Source organism: Camelina sativa, chromosome 12 (assembly GCF_030686135.1).
Source record: "Camelina sativa cultivar CO46 ecotype springtype chromosome 12, ASM3068613v1".
NCBI lineage: Eukaryota > Viridiplantae > Streptophyta > Magnoliopsida > Brassicales > Brassicaceae > Camelina > Camelina sativa.
Genome location: NC_141891.1, coordinates 20,726,074 through 20,747,726, shown reverse-complemented (window position 1 = coordinate 20,747,726; position 21,653 = coordinate 20,726,074). Strand labels below are relative to the sequence as shown.

The window sequence follows — 21,653 nt, the reverse complement described above, 5'->3', positions numbered from 1 at the left end:
ATGTTTCTTTTGAATAATATATTCATAAACAAAAATTATAAAAACAAAAAAATAATCCAAATAAAAAGTGAACCGGAATCTTGATTGAGTTCTGTTAGCAATCTTTAACAATTAAACCTCAATAAATCCGCATGAGTTATGCCAAGCATACAACCCAACCTCTCTAATCCAAGGCTCAAGAACATGACGAAAACTTGCTCTCTCCCTGGACTCGATTCTCACGGGAACTCTTTCACAGTGGTTTGGTTAGTCGATGATATGATGATGTCACACATTTATACACATTTGAAAATTGGGTGAATGGGTTTCAACGGTTATAATATTAACGATGAGAAACTATAAGGTGATAAATTTTCAGATCAGATATATATACTAAAAAAAGAAATGTAACCCAAGAAAAACTTTAATTTTCCAAAATCATATTTCTTAAAGAAATATTATGGCAAACAAATTATATCATTTTCTAGAAGGCGATCATTTTCTAGTTAGGTCATCCCTGATGGGGGGTTTTAAGAGGGGTTGTGGTTGAAAAAAGTAAAAAAATAAATCAGAGAAATCAAAAAAATATAATAGAGCCTCTTATTTAGTAGACTCGTTTATGGAATAAGAGATCATACGTGTCACTTATTCGTTGGCTGAACCAACAATAGAAGTAGAAATTTTTTTTTTCGGATCAAATATTTCTTTCTTTCATCTCTCTGTCTCTCTCTTTCTCTCTTGATCGAAGTCCAAAATTCACAAAGGAAGGATATCGAATAAAAGGAGATTGGGGTCGGAGGATATCCGATGCAAAGTTTGTTATTAAATTTGCGGATCGGCAATCGGAGGATATTGAATCAACTCCAAGATTGAATAGTTTGAGATTTGATTTTGGAGTCGATTGATTCGGATGAAATTGAAGCTATTGGAATCGGAGGGTAAGTTTATCAGTTTAATAGTATCTATTATGATTAGTTAAACGGATTAGGGTTGTTTGGGTTTGTGTTTGCAAATTAGGGTTCTTTGATGGTTGTTCGAATTTAGGGTTTTTGCTTGCCTCGCCTCTGTTCCGATATGATGCATATTTTTGGTGGAAGTTGTCATTTTATTGTTCGTTTACGAGAAAGCAGAAAAACTTTGGTTCAGTTTGTGTTATTGTTCGATTACCACGAAGCAAAAAAGCTATGGGTCTGATTGTGTTCTTGTTCGATTTATCTTTTACTATGTATGATCTCATTGGGTAGATTGATAAGTTTGTTTTTAATTTGGGCATGATTAATTAGAAGTTTGTTTCTACAAAAAAAAGTTTGAGAAGTGTGTTTTTTTCATTTGGGCATGTTAAGTGATCTACTTCTCTCTTTTATTTTGAGGTTAAGTGGACCAACTTGCAATGATGGACTGTGATCGAGACTGCTACCTGTTCGCCATGAAGCAAGGTAATATATGATCCTCTTCTTTCTTAATTAATTTGGTGTTAGTTTAGGCAAGAGTCGAGTCAGTCATTGATGATTGCTTTTTGTTTGTTGGTTGTGAGAAATATAGTTAGTACTTGATTAGGGAGGTACTTTTCGAGTCAGTCATTCATGAATGCATCTACATCAGACTTATTGAAGGATGGTGTAGGGTAGGTTGGTTGTTTTAATGTGATAAATGTATGGTTGTTGTAGTTTAGGTAAAAACTTAAATTAAACTCACTTGTTTTAAAAGTAAACTAGTGGTGAGCTTTGTATAAATAAAAGGTTCACTTGATAGTAAAACACAAAACACACAACAGTAAGCCTTTATCACAAATCACACAACATTAACCCTTCCTTCTCCTTCTAACATACACACGAATAAGTAGGCTATGGATTCAGACAACTCCATGAATCTCTATCCTCACTCTCCTGGCTTCTTCGACCTGCTACAAAGTCAACATGAAACCCACATGCTTGTTGACTCTCCATATGAGAGTCAATGTTCAGGCGCCCCACCTGCAGCTGCATCCCCAGTTGGTAACTGCAGAGCAAGGCATACATGGTTACCAGCAGATGATCTGATGCTTGTCAGCGCTTGGCTGAACACGAGCAAGGATCCTATAACTTCAAACGAGCAAAGACGTGGAGCCTTCTGGGGAAGGATAGCGGATTATATTGCAGATTGTCCGAATGCTGTAGGCCGACCAAAGCGAGAGTCCAGTCATTGTAAGCAGCGGTGGTGTACGATCAACGACACTGTGTGCAAGTTCGTAGGTTGCTATGAGGCTGCGAAAAGGGAGAAAACAAGTGGTCAGAATGAAGATGACGTTATGAAGCTAGCAAACCAGATCTACTTCAATGATCACAACAAGAAATTCGCCTTCGAGCATGATTAGCGAGAGCTTAGATATGATCAGAAGTGGTGTGCGTCCACATCTTCTAAAGGAATTGGAGTGAAAAGGACACGGGTGGATGGTTCTGCAGATCCTTCAAGTTCCTAACCGGTGGATGTCGAGGCTGAACCAATGATGACCCGTCCTCCAGATGTTAAGGCTGCAAAGAGAAAGGCCAAGAAGAACAGCAACACTAAAGTGGATGTGGAGGGAGACCCAAAAGCTTGGTTGGAGTTTCAGATGCAAGAGGTTGAGAGGAGATATGAGATGAAGAAAAAGGATTTTGCTTTGAAAGAGATGGAGTTTGCTATGAAAGAGAAGCATAGTAAGCATGTGATGCTTGAAAATCTCATTGCAAAAAAAAGATTCACTTACTGAGTCAGAAAAAAAACTTTAAAGGACAAACTTATTGATGACATGTTGTCATCAGTTTGAATCGGTTTGTGTTTTACTTATTAACGAGTTGTGTTTTACTTTGTTGTGTCTTATGTACTCGGACTTATTGATGAATTTTTCTTGTAATCGGTTTCTTTGATGATTGTGTTTTACTTTGTTTTGTCTTATGTACTCGGACTTATGTAGTCGGTTTTACTTTGTTGAACAATTATGTAATTGGTTCGTTTGAATATGTTATGTAATCAGTTTTACTCTAATTCTTACAATGGGATTCAGTTTGCATATGATATGTTATGTGGGTTGGTATTTAACCACTATTACTTACATTTTTTAGGATAAAGGGCCACACAACAGTCTTCCCCGTGAGACTGTGACCACATTGGTGCTTGTTGAGCTTGACCACACACAACAGTCTTCTCCGTGAGCACCACATATTGGAGAGCATTGTATTGTTAAATTTTTAACCACATACATTGTATTGTTGTAATAATGGAAGAAGAGCATTGTATTATTGTATTTTTGACCACATATTTTGACAAGTACAAGTTAGTATTTTGTATTTTACCTACCCACACCACATATTTTTTACAAGTACAAGTTTTGTTTTTTTCTTCAGCATACCACAAACTTTGGAAACGTTGAACACCACATATGTCCAAATGCTTTTAGACCACACGCATGTCTATAAAACGTGAATGCCATTGTGGTTCAACAATTATCACAACCAATTCACAAAATTATCAAACACTCTCTCTTTTTTCTTTTACCATTTCTCTCCAAAATGGCATCTTCTTACCACAATAATTTAGATTACACAATTGATGAATGCTTTAATCAAGTTTGTGACCAAGTTTCTGATCAAGTCTGGAAAACTCTTCTCAGTCCACCGGGTCAACATCAGCGACCGAAGAAACCAAAAAAAAAAGAGCCTTCTATGAAAGAAACCGTGAAGTCGGCCACGCCCACTTGTGGAACGATTACTTTAGTGGAGATGCGACATACTTTCCTCGTATCTCCCGACGCCGTTTTAGAATGAACAAGCCCTTGGTCATGCGAATCGTTGAGTGACTCGGAAATGAAATTCCATTCTTTCAACAGTGAAGAGATGCTACAGGAAGGTTGGGCTTTCGGCACTACAAAAGTGTACAGCAACAATTCGTATGATGGCATATGGTTCGGCTGATGATGCGGTTGACGAATACCTCCGAATTGCTGAAACCATGGCGTACTCATGCTTGGAGAATTTTGTTGAAGCCATCATAAATTGTTTCGGAGATGAGTACTTACGAAGACTGACACCAGAAGATCTTCAACGACTACTTGATATTGGAGAGCTACGCGGATTTCTGGGGATGCTAGGAAGCATCGATTGTATGCATTGGGAGTGGAATAATTGTCTAACCGCATGGAAATGTCAATATACATGTGGTTCTAGCAAGCCAACAATCATTTTAGAGGATGTAGCTTCGCAAGATCTCTGGATCTGGCATGCTTTTTTCAAGCCTCCAGGTACATTAAACGATATAAATATTTTTGAGCGCTCTCCTGTTTTTGATGATATTTTAAACGGTCGAGCTCCGAAAGTTAAATACAGTGTCAACGGACACCAGTACAAGTTGGATTACTATCTCACGGATGGTATTTATCCAAAATGGTCTACTTTTATCCAATTTATTCCACTGCCATTGATAACAAGATTTTCACCGAGGGTATCAATTCCCTATGCAGTTGTAGTACAAAGGGTTATCAATCCAAATGGTTGTTATGCTAGCAGATATGATAAGATCAGAAACAAGCAAGTCAAGCCAAGCAATAATTGGGGTTTTATCTAACAATCCTAAAATAAGCAAAACTAAATAAAAAGGCAAGAACCACATGACCTAAGCACTTGATGCAAGCATTCGAGTACAGGATCGGGTGGAGTGATCGGATCAAGAAGTCAAGGATGAACAGCTCGAAGGTATACACGAAGCTGGTGATCGAGTACCATTTCGGGTAAGGGGTCGAGTTATTGAATAAAGTTAAACAATCAAGAGAAGAAAGCTCCTAAGGATGGGGTAATCGACTCATAAGTGTTCCTAACCAGTATGGGATGTCCTACATGCCTCAAGCAAATATTCCCTAGACAATGAATCTCTTAAATCTTGTTAAAACACTCTCGTGATAGAAACAATCAACCTTGGCTACTCCCCTACCTAACTATTAATGGAGAAACATGACCAAACATGCATTACAAACCGATTCATTATTGTCAATAAACTCCTTACACATCTAATCTCTTAGGCTAAGTGAGTAAATCTCTAGCATTGATTGATTCAAGCATTTCAACAACATCTCTCGATGGCAAAACCACCTAGATCTAATCTCAACCTCTCGGTCTGAAACTAACATTAAGAACACCAATCTAGAAATGAATTTATATAACCTAAACAATTAAGCTAAGACATCCTAACCGATCAAGAACACATATTTGTCTATCCCATCCCTAGAAACTTCGTTTCACTACTCAGATCTCATAGTAGAAAGCACAAAAACGCAAATGAAAGTGAATTGCATTGTATTGAAAATAAAAATAAAAGTAGTAGAGTACATAATCGAAAAACTAAAAGAATACCAAAAAGAAATGAAATTGAATCCTAACAAAGTGGAAAAAGCGTTTGAGTCGCTCAAAATCTCTCTCGGAGGCTGTCGCTCTCTGTTCTGAGTGTCTGTGGCGTCCCTTTGCGAGAGGAAGAAGAGAGGAGTTTACATATGGAAACCCTTTTAACCTAGCTGCTCCGTCCTGCCCGAGGGTCTGCTCGAGGCAGTGCTCTAAAATATGGTCGGGTAGTTCCTCAGGTAGGTCTTCGGGTTGTTCTTCCTGCTCCTAGACCCTCCTTGATCGGGTTGAGGTTCAGACTATTCTTCTTGCTCAATAGCTCCTTCGGGTACATGCTCGAATTTGACCTTGTTTTTCCCCATTTTAGGCTCTAAGACACTTGTTTTCATCCAAAATGCACAAATGCAAGAATGCAGCACCCTAAATGGCTTAAATGCAAATTTCTACAATTAATGACCTAAAATGCTAAGGTTAAGGTATATATAATGCAGAATATGGACAAAAAAAGTGCCTAAAACAGGTAAATTAGAGAGTTATCAGCCACAAACTCCAAAAAAATCTTTATTTGCTACACATTAAGAAGTTGTACGTAAAGATGTCGAGCGTACACAGATATTAATGCACAATATTCTTGTTATTAGTATATCTTCTATCTTTTAATGCTATTAGTATTAATGCACCATATTCTTGTACACAAATATTTGTGTACGGCACCATATTCTTGTTATTAGTATATCTTGCTATTTTCTAATGCTATTAGTATTAACTAGGATAGTACCCGCGCTACGCCGCGGGGAGGGTTTTTATGTTTTTTTTTATGTTTTTTTTTGGTTTGTTGTGTGTAATTTATTTATTGTGTGTGGTTTTTTTTCTTTTTTATTATGTATTGTTTTGTGTATTTTTTTGTATGTTTGTGTTGGGTTTGTATAGTGTTATGGTTGTGTTGATTGTTTACGATGTATTGGAGGTTGTTTGTTTTGTTATGTTGTTATTTTTACTTTATTTTGGTTGTTGGTTTATGTATTGACATATATATTCTATTGTTAATATTTTATTTTACTGTAGAACTGATTACTTGGTTTATTTAGAAAGTATTCGAACATGGTAGAAATAAAAAGCCCATTGTGTGTCGGTCCAATTCAGGAGCTCTTTCTTATTTTGTTTAACCGTGATGTTTTTTTTGTTATTGACAAATTTGAAAAGATTGTCTTCTAGCGGATTTCGATTATGTTTCCCGTTCGTGCTGGGTAGATTGGAATCCTTGGTGCTTGATTCCTCTGATCCCCATTCGACAATAAGAAGAATAAGTAGAAGAAGAAAAATTAAAGAAGAGAGTATCTGTTGTCCCTATCTGTTGTTCCTTGAATTATTTTGCAGTATCAATGCCATTGACCCTAAGACCAAGAAGATTCTCCAGCTTTTGCGTTTGAGACAGATTAGTGTTCCTTTTTATGTTGTTGTTGCTGTGGTATATTTCTAATGATAGGGTTTCTGTAGATGATAAGTTTTTGGAAAAATTGTCGCTAAATGCTTGAGACTTGGAATCATCAAGCTGACAACATAGAATCATTGTAACGTACCAAAAATAGTCAGAGAGGACACGTCCAACAAAACCGTTGGCTAAGACAACTTCATCAACTTTTAGAGTGTGGTATGGTAAACTTGGGTTCATCCCGAGTGCTGTTAATGGCCACACTGAAAACAAACAACCAAAAACACAAACTTTTGATCAAGAGACAAACAATTCCCTGTCTCATATGTTATGTTTTGGATGATACACTTGCAAAACTAAAATATGGAAGATATTATTATACCAAGCCACCAGAGAGCAACAATTGTAAACAGTCCAATGTATGCAAACAGCTTTTGCACATCAACCCTTTCTCCTCCTTCACCAGCAAACTTCTTAAGAAGCATTGTGTTGTCAATAACAGAAGGGTGGCCACGAGGTTATCCTCCCCAGCACACAAAATCTTCTAATTATTAAAGGATTATATACAAGAACAATTAACACATTGAACGAATCATCAGCTTCTCTTCTCCTTCTCTGATTCCCGAATACACTTCTCTTCTCCTTCTCCTTCTCTTCTCCTTCTTGTTCGATCTTCATCTTTATTTATCAATTAAGGGAACTTATCACATAGTTGAAAACCTCCTGCAGAAACTCTGGCAACTCAGGAAAGCATATACATACCAATGCATGCTCTTGTTTTGAATCTGAGTAAGCACAGAAAAAAAAATGAGATCCAGATTGGAGAAAAAAACGAACCTTGCGGTAAGTGGTGCCATCAGGCTCGACGATCCAACCAGCTTCGTTGCAGAGTGCTTAAGAACTTCGTTGTTATCACAATGCTTAGGAAGCTCGTAGTTACCGTACATTCTCAATCCGGTGAAGATCTTAGCTGCCATTTCTCTCCGTCGTCTCTCTCTCCTCTTGTTGTTTTCTCTCTCCCTCCATGTCGGCATTCTCGTCCCCGACGTCATTTTCTTCCTCCTCTGTTTCTTTAATGATACAGATCACAGAGACAATTCACAGAGAAGCTCAAACTTAGTCAACCTCAGAATCTTCGATGAAGCAATATAATATAGCAGATCTGCGTGCACCAACACTTTCCAATCTCCGATCAGCTTAAGATTAGATATGCAACTTGGCTTCTCCGTCGGAGATAAAATTCTCTCACCGAGATAGATACATACAATTAAAACAAACAGAAATAAACCAATTCGCTTAATTCACTGGATTATATACAACTGAAGCACCAATCTTTATAGGTCAAATCAAGTACCTCTCTTGGACCATAGACAGCTGCAATTTCTTTGGTATTGCCCATCTCGAAAACACCAGAACTAAAAACAAAGTTGAAATTTTGTGTTCATATATAAGTATATCGTTGAATCGAACAAAGACAAGGAATCAGCAAACAAAGACAAGGAATAGAGAGATGGGAAACATACCTCATTGAATTGGCGACATCAAATCGAAGACCTTCTGGGTTTACGTACTCCATTGTTGTGAAATCCACCACAAGCAATCAATCAATCGACTAACGATCGGTCGAAGGTTGGTACGACGGCGACGAAGAACATAAATTCAGCAATTGATTAAACGCAGTGTTACAAAGCTTTTTGATTTGCTTTGTCCACATAATGAGAAAAGCTGACATGTATTAATTGTTATAATTTGATAGGTTGTTGATTTTTACTGAGGTGTCAACACCTGCTTAATTACAGAAGCTGAGGTGTCAAGCTCTGGAAAGAAACATTGTGTTTTTATTGTATTGATTAGTCAACCTCAGAATCTTCGATGAAGCAATATAATATAGCAGATCTGCGTGCACCAACACTTTCCAATCTCCGATCAGCTTAAGATTAGATATGCAACTTGGCTTCTCCGTCGGAGATAAAATTCTCTCACCGAGATAGATACATACAATTAAAACCAACAGAAATAAACCATTTCGCTTAATTCACTGGATTATATACAACTGAAGCACCAATCTTTATAGGTCAAATCAAGTACCTCTCTTGGACCATAGACAGCTGCAATTTCTTTGGTATTGCCCATCTCGAAAACACCAGAACTAAAAACAAAGTTGAAATTTTGTGTTCATATATAAGTATATCGTTGAATCGAACAAAGACAAGGAATCAGCAAACAAAGACAAGGAATAGAGAGATGGGAAACATACCTCATTGAATTGGCGACATCAAATCGAAGACCTTCTGGGTTTACGTACTCCATTGTTGTGAAATCCACCACAAGCAATCAATCAATCGACTAACGATCGGTCGAAGGTTGGTACGACGGCGACGAAGAACATAAATTCAGCAACTGATTAAACGCAGTGTTACAAAGCTTTTTGATTTGCTTTGTCCACATAATGAGAAAAGCTGACATGTATTAATTGTTATAATTTGATAGGTTGTTGATTTTACTGAGGTGTCAACACCTGTTTCAATACAGAAGCTGAGGTGTCAAGCTTTGGAAAGAAACATTGTGTTTTTATTGTATTGATACACCATATTCTTGTACACAGATATTTTCGTAGATGAAGTCTCTCGTACAAAAAGTTTACATCTACGGTAAGCTCGTATATACTTCTAATTGTGTATGAAAGAAGGCATTAGTTCGATTTGCAAAGCAATCTTTGTTGCTGCCAAATCAAGGATATTGTTTAATTGTGGCCAGTTTAGCCACACGTAAAACACTATTAGTGTTTTCAGTAACTTTTAGTTTTGAAATACTTCTTATAAAATCGCATTTATCTTATTTATCGTTCTCAACAGACTCATCATGCCTTGTGTTCGATTTATTATACACCTATGTACATTTCATGTGTTCTTTCCTTCTTGATAACATAAACTACAGATCAAAAGTTTAGTTTATTCATTGAAACATATTACTTATTGTAGCTTTTTGCTTGGTTTTTAACATTGGTGTATTATTTTTCAGTTCGGCAACTTAAGTATAGATGAAGAGTTAATAAATGTCTAAGAATTGAAGTAATTAAGGTCAAAGGTGAAACGTACGTCCAACAACATACTTCGTGTAAAATTATAATATTCCTAACGGCCTAAATAATTGCACTGCATTCCTAAAGTTTATATCATGATAACATTTATATTCATAAAATTAGAACTCCAAAATATAATATCACAAATCATCCCAAAAAACAAAAAGAAAAAGATTATGTTGAATTTGATCTTGTGAAACTAGGTCTAGGAGCTTGAATTCACAGGGAACTTTGATCGCATCTCTGCCATGAATGATGCAAGCTCCTCATCTCTCAGCTTGTTCTTCTCATTTTCTTTTTCCATCATCTTCTCAAGAGCTTCAATACGTTCATCTTTTTCTTGGAGGACTCGAAGAAGTTCTGGATTACGCTCATCTATTGGTGACGAAGAAGTACGAAGTCTTTTTGCCACCTTTCCTAATCCAAAGATTCGACCTTTGGTTTGTGGGGTTTCCTGAAATTTAGAACAATTAGAACAAAATGAACGTATAAATAATCATAAGCAAAAAAAACAATTTGAATCAAAGTGTGATCACCTCAAGAACGAACTTGTTAATCATCTCAGCTGGGATTGGTGTTGGTAAGCCATCACCATCGGCTGAAGGTTGGGATAATCTAAACTCCTCCATCCTCTTACGAGAATTTTCAATCACTTCCTTAGCTAAGGGGTCTTGTATTTGCTTGGTCTTCTTGTTGGTGTGGGTGTCTTCCATTAACGTTAAGTAATCAGGAGGAACACCATCTCTTTTAGTCTTCAAAACAAATCAAGATGTTTTAATCCAAAGATGAAGTTAAGTTTTGATCTACAAAATGTCGAAACATGTTAAAAAAAACTTACAAGTTGTTTTCCACGAGTATAGTGGCTTGTTGACCCAGAATTGTGAGTTGCTCTCCCTTTGCCACCTCTAGTGCTATTCCGATTCTGAGATTTCTGGGTAGCAGTTTCCTTTGTCTTGGATTGTGCCCAATACTCTTGCAACCCTTCATACACCTTCGACGTCTATAAGTACCGTAATCCCTGAAAAAATAAAAAATAAGTAGTTTTTGATCCCACGGAATCCATATAAATCGCCTCAAATCTCTCAATGTTACAATTAAGAAAACTAAAACAAAAGAGATCCTTAAGCATATCCGATTAAGCATATCAATTAAACCCCCTCTTAACAAATATATCAATTAAGCATATCCGATTTTTTTTTTTTAGAAAAAGTTTCCTTTTACCCAATAATTAAACATGGAAAATGCAAAATCAAAGTAATTTCAACCAAACAACTTCTTAATCTGACATAATTCAACCCAAACATTGCAAATCCCAAATCAAACAAATTTGAGATAAAAGGATACAAATCTTACATAGTTCAATGGTTGTGGTGGATATGAGAAGCAGAATCTTGGAATTAGAAGAGAGAAAGAGGGAGAAACGGGAAGAACAAACAGTGAATCAGAAGATTTGTATCCATAGGGTAAGCGGTTGAAGATGGCATGTCTAGGTTGAGGAAGAGAACACATAAGACACTGAAACCATAGAATTAGAAGAGAGAAAGAGGGAGAAACAGAATCTTGGAATTAGAAGAGAGAAAGAGGAAGGAAGGGGAAGAAGAAGCAGTGAATCGGAAAAAAAGCTTTGAGGAAGAAGAAGTTTTTTAGGTTGTCGATGGGAAAACATAAGATAGTGAAGCGTTTTTGAGGTTTAGGGTAAGTAATTAAAAAAAATGTTTTTAATTCCTTCCCACAATTGATACAAAATATTTGGGGAAAAATATTTCCCGGGGTAAATTTGTTTTTTATCCCACGGAATCCCGACGGAATAATATTTAACTTTCTTTGACACCAACAGTTTCCCGACGGATATATGAAAAAAGTTCAAAAAACTACATAAATGGTTTGAAAAATTTATTAACTATTCAATTACCATTACAATAAGTATACTACATAACTTCCAAATGTGTTTCATAAAAAAAAACCAACAAAAAAAATATTTTAAAATTATAGATTCAAAACATTCAAACTCTTTAGTAACATTATAAGTATATATAGAAACACTTATGATGAAATCATGTTAAATTTTTAAAATTTCAACTTATAGTCATATAATTGACCAAAACAGATTGTAAGTGTTTTAAAACATAAGAAATAGTGTTTGTGAATGTGTTAAGTTAAAAAGTTTCATATTTCTATATACTATACCCTAAACCCATCGAAAATCTGTTGGTAATCTGTTGATCTTTACCCGATGGGTTCCTGACGGATCAAAAAACACGTGTTAAATGCGTTTGAATTCTTAAACCCGAGTTTGAATTGTTAAACACGTGTTAAATGCGTTTGAATGCGTTTGAATGCGTTTGTCGGGCCGTCGGGTATCCGTCGGGAATTTCCAACAGATTACCAACGGATTTATGAGTTATTCAGGTTTTATTTATTTACATTTCAATTCTATTTGACAAACACAATTGTTATGGAGTGCTTTGTTAGACCTAATATCTATTAAAAAAAAGTTGATGTGCTTTGTAAGATTACAAATTATTAAAAATAACCATGCCATGTATTAGATTTATATATAAATTTGTAAGAGTATATCTAATTAAATTTATTATAAAACTTGCATGACCATAGTGTTTGATCTTTTATTTTTATTTAATACAATTTGAAATACCGACGGAATTCTGACGAAATAATCTAACAGACTTAATCTGTCAGTTTTCCGTCGGAATTTGGTCTAGGATTTCCAATGGAACAAATCCCGTCAGTAATTCCCGACGGATTACCAACAGATTACGACGATTCAATTCTCGTCATGAATCACTCGAGAATCCATCGGAAATATCCGACGGGATAAGGTCCGTCGGGAATTCCGTCGGAAATCGTATTGTTTTCTTGTAGTGTCATAAGTTCGAGAAGTCATAGCATTTGACATATTAGGATTACACTTTACAGAAGAATCTCGAGAAGATTAGCATGTTTGACTTGTCTATACGGCTGTTAAACGACTCTAGACGAACAAAAAAAACTCCAATGTTAATTGCCTATAACAAGTAACAACTGCTTGTGATATAAATGAAATATTTTTCCAGCCAGTAAATAAGATCGTAGTGTGAAATGATTCAGGTTAACTTGGTCCGATTATTCAATCTATAAAGAAAAAATAGCTAATTTGACATCAAATATAGAAATCAGTTGTAACCCAAATACTGTATATCTTATAAAATTAAACAAATCAACAAGATAAAAAAAAAAATACGCAGTATGAATATGTACATGATAAGCATTAAAATTTCAATATTTATATTCATTTTTCTCCAATTTTGTTTTAGCTAAAATGCATAATTATGTAACATAAGATGAATATCTAAACTATTTTAAGTTGAAAAATTAGAAAATAATTTAACCTGATATATTTTTAAGATTATCATAAATATTTATCAGATTAATAGATAAATGCTACTTTTAAATTTTTGCAAATGCAATTATAAAACTTTATTAGTTTCCCACATATTTGCGATTACATTACGACATAAATTTAATTGTAGCCATTATTTACAATTGTATAATCAACGTGATCAACATATTTTTAATTTCATGTACAAAACAATCTATTATAAAATATTATGATCTTTAAAATTAAATATATTACATAAATAAAACTATATTTGTTTTTAATAATGATATTTTCACACACATAATTATAAATATTGTTCAAATAAAATTTAACCAAACTTAAAAAAATGTAAAATTATCCGGCATTATATTGTTAAAAGATTAATAAGTTCGAGTACTAAATAACAAAAAAATAATTTAACTAATATAATTTTTTAACAAAAATAAGATATAAATGAATTGATCTACAATAACATTTTTTACCTTTTAAATAGAAATTTACAGTTTTTTAAAAACAAACATATTAATCCATGTTCCATTGCGTATCATAGTCTCGTACTACATTGTTTTCATATATCTCGATGAGAATTATAGGCACGCCTAACTTAAAGCAAACATTTTTTTTCTGATCATAGTTACAGCAAACATTTATTTTTATTTTTTTACAACTTACAGCAAACATTATTAGGCTGTAACCTAACAAGTCGATTTTAAAACCACGAAATTTGTCAACAACCCAATCATCACATAGTTCGTCAGTAGAAGGTACAACCATCAATCATAATTATTTACATGCATCGAATATCCAAGTTTTCACGGACATTGAGTTTTTAGATATCCTGATACGAACTAAAAACTATGTTGATATATGAAAAGACGAATAATATCACTAAGAAAGTAAGAATACTAAAAAAAAGTCCATATTTTCATATAAAGTTACGAATTCAAATCTTGGCCAGGGAAATGAAACTAATATAACATGTCTAACTACAAAAAAATTGGTTAGACATATAAAAATGGCTACTACGTACGTTTAGTATCAATTTTGGTTCTTCTTTTTGTGAACTAAACATGGGCTCGTTGTATGCATCTTATAATAGTTGATGATATTTGAAAACCTCATTTATTAGCAAAAGCCATGACCTCAGGTCACACATACAGATTACAAACATAATCAAGTAGTAGAAAGAAATGGTACATAGATGCACAAATACAATCAAACTTCCGCTTCGATTGACTTAACCTTGAGACATTTGTCTATCAAAAACCTACTAGTTTCATAAGTAAATTATTATTACGTATCTCTTTCGACTTAGCCACGTCGACGGACTCCTATTAGTTAAAGTGTCCATCACATGCATCTGTCGAATACTTAAGTAATCCATCAGCATAATGAGTCCAAATGTTTTTTTGTAACTTTGTGGTGGTTGGCGGAAAGAACGGGTCGTCGCTGACGAGGATTGTAAGGGCGTGTTAAATGAGAGACTTGAGTGTACTATTGTCTTCGCTCCCGCCCCTATACGTATATATCCGTGAGTGAATAAAATATTCGACCTAACGAGTGTTAGAGAGATTGATAAGTGACAACACTATATCTCAAGTTTTCACCACCCCCAACAGAAAGCACATATCTTAGAGAGATGACAGAGACTAATTTTGGCGAGAAAACGCGTGTTCTAGTGGTTGGAGGGACGGGATCCTTGGGGAGGAGGATTGTAAGTGCATGTTTGGCTGAGGGACACGAGACTTACGTTCTGCAGCGGCCGGAGATCGGAGTGGACCTTGAGAAGGTGCAGCTCCTCCTCTCTTTCAAAAGACTTGGCGCACATCTCGTGGAAGGCTCATTCTCCGATCACCAGAGCCTTGTCTCTGCCGTAAAGCAAGTCGACGTGGTTGTCTCCGCCATGTCCGGCGTCCATTTCCGTACCCACAACATCCCCGTTCAACTCAAACTGGTCGAAGCCATCAAAGAGGCCGGTAGCGTCAAGGTAAAGAAGTAAAAAACCACATGTGTATTTATATATGTTGATACATCACTAGCTATATCAGTTTCATGAAATTATAAATCTTATCATTGAAATTTCAGTTGATAGTAGAGTTTGAATCATATATCCGCTATACATCATGCATGTAGTTCACACCCTTTTACATCAAATTTCAAAGTAATTTATAATACCGGATATTAAAGCTAGGTTGATTTTCCAAAAACTTGCTTTGGCATATTATAACGACATAAATTAAACTATATCAATATTGTGTACAAGTCCAATGCATCTGTCTGCATGACATATGCATCTTGGCTTCCTGATGCGAAAGTTTTAATAAGCGTGAATAAATTATTGATCAAAAGACTATTTAAAAACGTTTCTAAGTAATAAAAATCAGTTTAAAAAAAAATTAAAAACAATTCAAACAACTATCTAAATTATTAATCTGGTCGCATGTGTTTAAATAAAAGTGTTGACTGTCTTAGCTTTTGTCCGTTGTGCTTAAACAAAAGTTTAGAATATTTTTAATGAACTACTTATAGATTATTAACTATTTTTTTGTTCACACTTATAAACTATATTAACAAGTTGAAATATTTCAGCGCTTTTTACCATCAGAATTCGGAATGGATCCGTCGCGTATGGGACATGCAATGCCACCAGGAAGTGAAACATTCGAACAAAAAATGGAAGTACGAAATGCAATCGAAGCCGCGGGGATCCCCCACACATACCTCGTCGGCGCTTGTTTTGCCGCATACTTCGGTGGGAATTTATCTCAAATGGGAACTTTGGTGCCTCCCAAGAAAAGAGTTGATATCTATGGAGATGGAAATGTTAAAGGTAAAAAGAAAAAAATCTTATGCGAAACTCATTTCATTTTATTTCATCTCTTGGATCGCTTCCATTTCATAGTTACGAAAAATATCTATTTAAACCATTTGGGTTCCCATTCATTTTATTAGTGATATTCGTGGATGAAGATGATATGGCAAAATATACCGCAAAGACGCTTAATGATCCCCGAACGATGAATAAAACTGTGTACGTTAGACCTGCCGACAACATTCTCACACATTTGGAACTCGTTCAAATATGGGAGAAACTAACCGGAAAAGTATTGGAGAAGACATATGTTTTAGCACACGACTTTCTTGCTGACATTGAAGGTAATTAATTAAGTCCGATCATCGTACTAACCAAACAAAAATTGTGGATTAGAGATTACATTACATTATGAGAAATGAGCTGAATATATATGGGCTGATTAAGTATTTATTTTCTGTAAAACAATTGTGACAATGTTAGTTCTGTATATGCAGAGAAGGAAATAGCGCACCAAGCGGGATTAGGACATTTCTATCACATATACTACGAAGGTTGTCTCACAGATCATGAAGTCCGAGACGACGAAGAAGTTTCTAAACTCTATCCAGACGTGAAGTACACACGCATGGATGAATATTTGAAAATTTTCCTATGATTTTTGGTTGAACCAAAATACATACATATATAGAAAACATATCCGCTATTTGCTAAGTTTTCATTCCTTATTTTCAGTGTTTTTGTTTCGTTAAAGAAGAAAGATGTTATTCTGTCCGTATTTGAATTTTTTCAATGGTTATATTTAACTAAAATACTGTAGATGAGAATTGACCAAAAAAAACAAACACGAAATGATATCCAAAATTGGCTAAAACAAAATTATTGAAAACATTTCATTTAAGAAACTGATATATATCGAACATATCAAATTTTCTCTCGTCAAAATAATTTACATAACTGTTGCTCTAGCCACTTAGACGGATTTACATTATCAGCATCGAAGATCAAAATACAATTGTCGATTATTTCTGGTCAACTATCTCAATTTTATTTTCTTATTGTTACTAACCACAAGTATATTATAGAAATTTAGGAAAACTAAATGTTTTTTTTTTCTTTTCTTAAAACAAATCTTTCCGTATAAAATCATATTAGTTAATTGAGGAAAAAAAATCATATTAGTTAATGGTCAAATATTGTAGGGAATCATAAGGATAATCTTATTATTTTCAAAAGAGCTTTTAAATAAACTGAATTATTTTTTAACCACCACGTCAGTAATAATTCATTTGGTCAACAACAATACGTTTGTAAATAGTGACGTGTTGCGATTGTGCTATATAGTGTCAGAAACTCATAGGCTAAATGAGAAGATAAACAAAAACAAAAAAAAATGAATCAGACGGAGCCTCTTAGAAACATTGGAGACGATGACGACGTAAGAACAGAATTCAGAAGTTTAATATCTTCACTTCCTTCAGACATAAACGTCCAAGGGAAGAAGCTATGCAACTACCAAGGATGTTGGTATTACGAAAAGAATCTCCACGCAGTCCTCGATTACCAGAAACATTTTAAGCCGCTTGACACCGACATAATACTCAGTTCATACCCCAAGTCTGGAACGACTTGGCTCAAGGCCCTCACAGTCGCTTTACTTCATAGGTCAAAGGATGGTATTCAGAGCCATCCTCTTACCTCTGATAGCCCTCACGGTCTTGTACCATTTCTCGAGATGAATTTGTATCTCAAAAGCTCAACACCGGACCTGACCAAGATCTCATCATCTCCGAGGTTGTTCTCAACCCACATGCCGTTGCATACTCTTCGAGAGCCGCTCAAGGACTCTCCTTGCAAGATCGTCTACGTGAGCAGGAACGCCAAGGATGTATTAGTGTCGCTTTGGCATTTTAGTGTCGCTTTGGCATTTTAGGTCAAAAATTGAGAAGATCGTCTACGTGAGCAGGAACGCAAACCAATGTCATGATTATTGAATTTCGGAATATTTGTGTGGTTCTTTATAGCTACGTGAAAGATGCGTATAAAATTTTGCTTCAAAATTCAGATTACCCGAAACAAATTATATAAACAACACTAAATTGACTCGGTCGGTATCTTGGAGACTTTTGATATGTTTTTGGAATATATTAGGTCAAGTAGCTTGTGCTGCATTATTGAAAAGAAGGGTTGTTTTTCTTAATTAGGCCACTCTCTCAAGACCTCTTGGTGTTAAATATTTAGAAGCAAACAAAACTCGACCTACTCTATCATTGAAAAGATTATTAATTAGTCACCCCACATATGATCTCCAAAGAACTCGTTGACTAATATCTTATACTCCCTCCGTTTGTTTCATAATATAAAATGTTTTAGAGAAATTTGTTGTTTCATAATATAGGATGTTTTCAAATTTCAATACAACTTTTAGATTAGTTTAGTATTTTATATTATGCAGTATTGTTTCTGACTAGTTGAACTTGTTAAAGTAAAATCTTCTTAATCTACGTGCTTTGCTTAAAACATCATATATTTTGAAACGGAGGGAGTACTAATTTATGATTAATCCAAGGATTGCCCCATTATTCCACCCTGTACTAATTGCTTTCTCAGCATTCCTACTCAAACTTTTTGTCTCTTCAAAAAACACAACAAAAAGTTTAATCTTTATAAAACTACACATAGTTTTTTAAATCCAAAATCCTACATCTCTAATCAACCCAGATGAAACCATCAGTAAACCGGTAAACACATTTTATTAAACTGCAAAATACCATTTTTTGTTGGAATTTGACCTAAATTTAATTTTTGATCCGATGAAACAGGTTGAAAAAAAAAATGGAAAAAGTGAAAAATAATTAAAATGAAAAAGTAAAATTTATCCTTCGTCGTCGTTGTCTAAACATCAGTTTACTGAATCACCAGCCACCATCGCAGGATTCTTAGCATTATTCACCGGAGTTATCCTCCAACATTGACTTTTCACAGCGACTATATTATTTTGTTATGTCAGGATTTGTAGTTTAGAAGTTTGTGGTTGTATCGTTGTTGTGTCATCAACGGAATTCAATTTTTGGTATCGAATGTTGTTGATGAAAAAAAAGGGTTAACATAACTGTTTTATTTGCATATTTTGATTATAATAGATAATGGTGGCAGTGGCATCATCGAAAAGTGGTTGTGTTATATAACTTTGTAGCATCAATGAAATCGACCATGATACCGGAATGTTGCATGCTAGCAGCATGGGATCTCATACCAAGACAAGCACAATCAAGTGCAAAACTCAGTGGTTCAAATAATATATAGTCATACGTTGTAACGAAATTTGATCACGGTTCAGTCAAAAACATATCAAGATGCATTTAAAACGCTTTCTCACCTTATGGTTTAACACTTTCCATTTAACCCATCGTCTATCCTAACTTGTTCCATTATATGAATTGTGAATTCTAGGATTTTTTTCCCTCTTTAATCACATTAAATATTGAAAATTTTAATCAATTAAAATAGAAAAATATAATTAAATTATTTTTCATTTTTCATTATTCATTTTTTGACATAGTAAATATTTATTATATATATATATATATATATTTAAAAAAATAAATTCAGTTATTTTTTAATTTTTCAAGTTAAAATATATTATACAATTATGCATTTCAACTAGTTGAATGGATGAAACAGAATATAAGATTCAAATTTTGACGTATATTGCAAACGAAAGTAACATTATTTCAGTAGTTACTGGTTTTCATGATTGTTTCCATGTTGCTGTGAAAATAATTCCTAGTACCTGGTCTAAAAGGAAAAGCTAATGAGGAGATGCTAAAATAATACAAGTGTGATAATGACTCCAATATCATCCATTGCTATGGTACTAATTATAAATATATAACTCTAGCAGTGGACAGAAGACTATCCTGTTTTTAAGTTAATTTTTTATGACGTTTGTTTTTTCGATAAAATTTTCTTTTGATTCGTTTATATTTCGTTCTTATCTTCGTCATTCCTAGTGATAGGGTAGCAATTTAGCATGCTTATTCATATCTATTCACTAATTTGTAAGGTTCCTTGAATTTGTATGATAAAGCGACTTCTTGGGTTGTCGTTTTACTCAAGAAGACATACATAGCGGATCTGTTGAGAAGATCTTGGACTTGAGCTCACTGAGCATGAGCAATTTGGACATCAACAAGACCGAAATATCATGGAACAAACTTGGATCGCAGTATCTACTTCCGCAAAGGAGAAGTTTATGATTGGGAAGAATAATCTTGCACTACTGAAATGGCGAACAAAATCGATATGATCATCCACGAGAAATTTCAAGGGTTCAGGTTTAAAAAACATCTGAGTGATTTTTATGTTGAGTGTGCTTTTTTTCATTCATGCATTCTAGTAAAAGTAACTTCCATTGTTATGTTCTTTTGTTGTATGATTCATAACGTTTTCCAAATTGGTACCTTTATCAACTTTCTTTGACGCAACCCAATATCATTGTTGAATCTGGGAATAACTTTTTTTTTTCTATATATATAGCTTTGTATAAACAATAATGACTTCACTCCGTATCTTGGGAAGACTTTCGGTATGTTTCTGGAATATTATTAAGGTCAAGTGTAGCATTATTAAAAATGAAAGTTGTTTTTCTTGGTAAGTCACTGTCTAGGACTTTTTGGTGATATATATGATGAAGCAAACAAGATTCGACCTACTCTATTATTGAAAATAATTATATTCATCTCCAAAAAACAACTCATTAATTAACTACAGTAGTAGCTTATACTGCTTTATCGTCTGTGTGCTTGCGTCTACCTGAATTTAGTATATTTCAGCACTTTTTGCTCAAAAATATGTTTTTGGTAATATTTATCATTAAATATTATATTCATATTCAAACAAGTTTAGTTAACTCTCTTTACTATTCTTAGAACCAAATACAATTAAAAATATTTTAAATATCCACATATATATAATTTTCTACAATTAATATAGATATTTAGAAGATTTATTACAAATTAAAAAATGTTATTCTCCTATCATCTCTTCATGATTTTAAATTTTAAATGTAGTGAATCATCATATAATACATAAAATTAATAAAATATATATTTTTCCATATATTGGGATTAACTATTTTTTAAACGAATATATATTACTTAATTAATATAAAAAGTGTGTGTTCAACATACATATATAGTAAATTTACCGTATTTAGTAAATTATAAAATTTTAAAAAGTTTATAATTTATAACTGATATATCTAAACTTAATAAAAGTTTAAAAATATGAATATTTAAGTATATTAAAATTTTAAAATAACACAAACGAATTATATTATATGACCGGTTATTTGACATGACATGATTGAATTGATAATACTAAAAAATAAACTATCATTAATATGATACTTCAATATAGATTAAATCATCATTTTACTATTTTAACAACACCAATATAAAGTATGTGAAATCAAACTGACTTAATTAATATTGTATTAAAAAATTGTTCTCCGGTATATGATATATTAAATCACTAAAATTAACAAAAAAGTACATAAGCAAAACTAGTATTAAAATAGTACATTAATCCCATACTCAGTAATAACCTAACAGCAACCAATACCA

The 21,653-nt window shown here is 34.0% G+C and overlaps 3 protein-coding genes, 1 long non-coding RNA gene and 1 pseudogene across 5 annotated transcripts; 4 read left to right on the top strand and 1 right to left on the bottom strand.

Moving 5' to 3' along the window:
- The first annotated feature begins 714 nt into the window (after positions 1-714).
- Positions 715-3,284, top strand: LOC147930824 (uncharacterized). The gene is made up of 2 exons (XR_015574111.1): positions 715-1,415; positions 3,060-3,284. It is a non-coding gene; the product is annotated as an uncharacterized LOC147930824 (long non-coding RNA).
- Positions 3,285-3,888: 604 nt separating this feature from the next.
- LOC104733701 (uncharacterized) lies at positions 3,889-4,674 on the top strand. The gene is made up of 2 exons (XM_087477046.1): positions 3,889-4,363; positions 4,637-4,674. The coding sequence occupies exons 1-2, from the start codon at positions 3,889-3,891 to the stop codon at positions 4,672-4,674; spliced, it is 513 nt and encodes a 170-aa protein (XP_087333172.1).
- Positions 4,675-9,925: 5,251 nt separating this feature from the next.
- Positions 9,926-11,558, bottom strand: LOC104732344 (uncharacterized). Its single transcript, XM_010451878.3, has 4 exons — positions 11,192-11,558; positions 10,677-10,856; positions 10,375-10,590; positions 9,926-10,292 (listed from the first exon to the last, which is right to left on the bottom strand). Exons 3-4 carry the CDS (start codon positions 10,549-10,551, stop codon positions 10,044-10,046), a joined length of 426 nt encoding a protein of 141 aa, XP_010450180.1. The 5' UTR covers positions 10,552-10,590; positions 10,677-10,856; positions 11,192-11,558; the 3' UTR covers positions 9,926-10,043.
- A 3,062-nt stretch (positions 11,559-14,620) lies between these two features.
- LOC104732343 (pinoresinol reductase 2-like) lies at positions 14,621-16,838 on the top strand. Its single transcript, XM_010451877.3, has 4 exons — positions 14,621-15,201; positions 15,804-16,044; positions 16,167-16,370; positions 16,524-16,838. Exons 1-4 carry the CDS (start codon positions 14,854-14,856, stop codon positions 16,682-16,684), a joined length of 954 nt encoding a protein of 317 aa, XP_010450179.2. The 5' UTR covers positions 14,621-14,853; the 3' UTR covers positions 16,685-16,838.
- A 540-nt stretch (positions 16,839-17,378) lies between these two features.
- Positions 17,379-17,961, top strand: LOC104732342 (cytosolic sulfotransferase 1 pseudogene; annotated as a pseudogene). Its single transcript, XR_015575395.1, has one exon. The product of XR_015575395.1 is annotated as a cytosolic sulfotransferase 1 pseudogene (transcript).
- Positions 17,962-21,653: the final 3,692 nt, after the last annotated feature.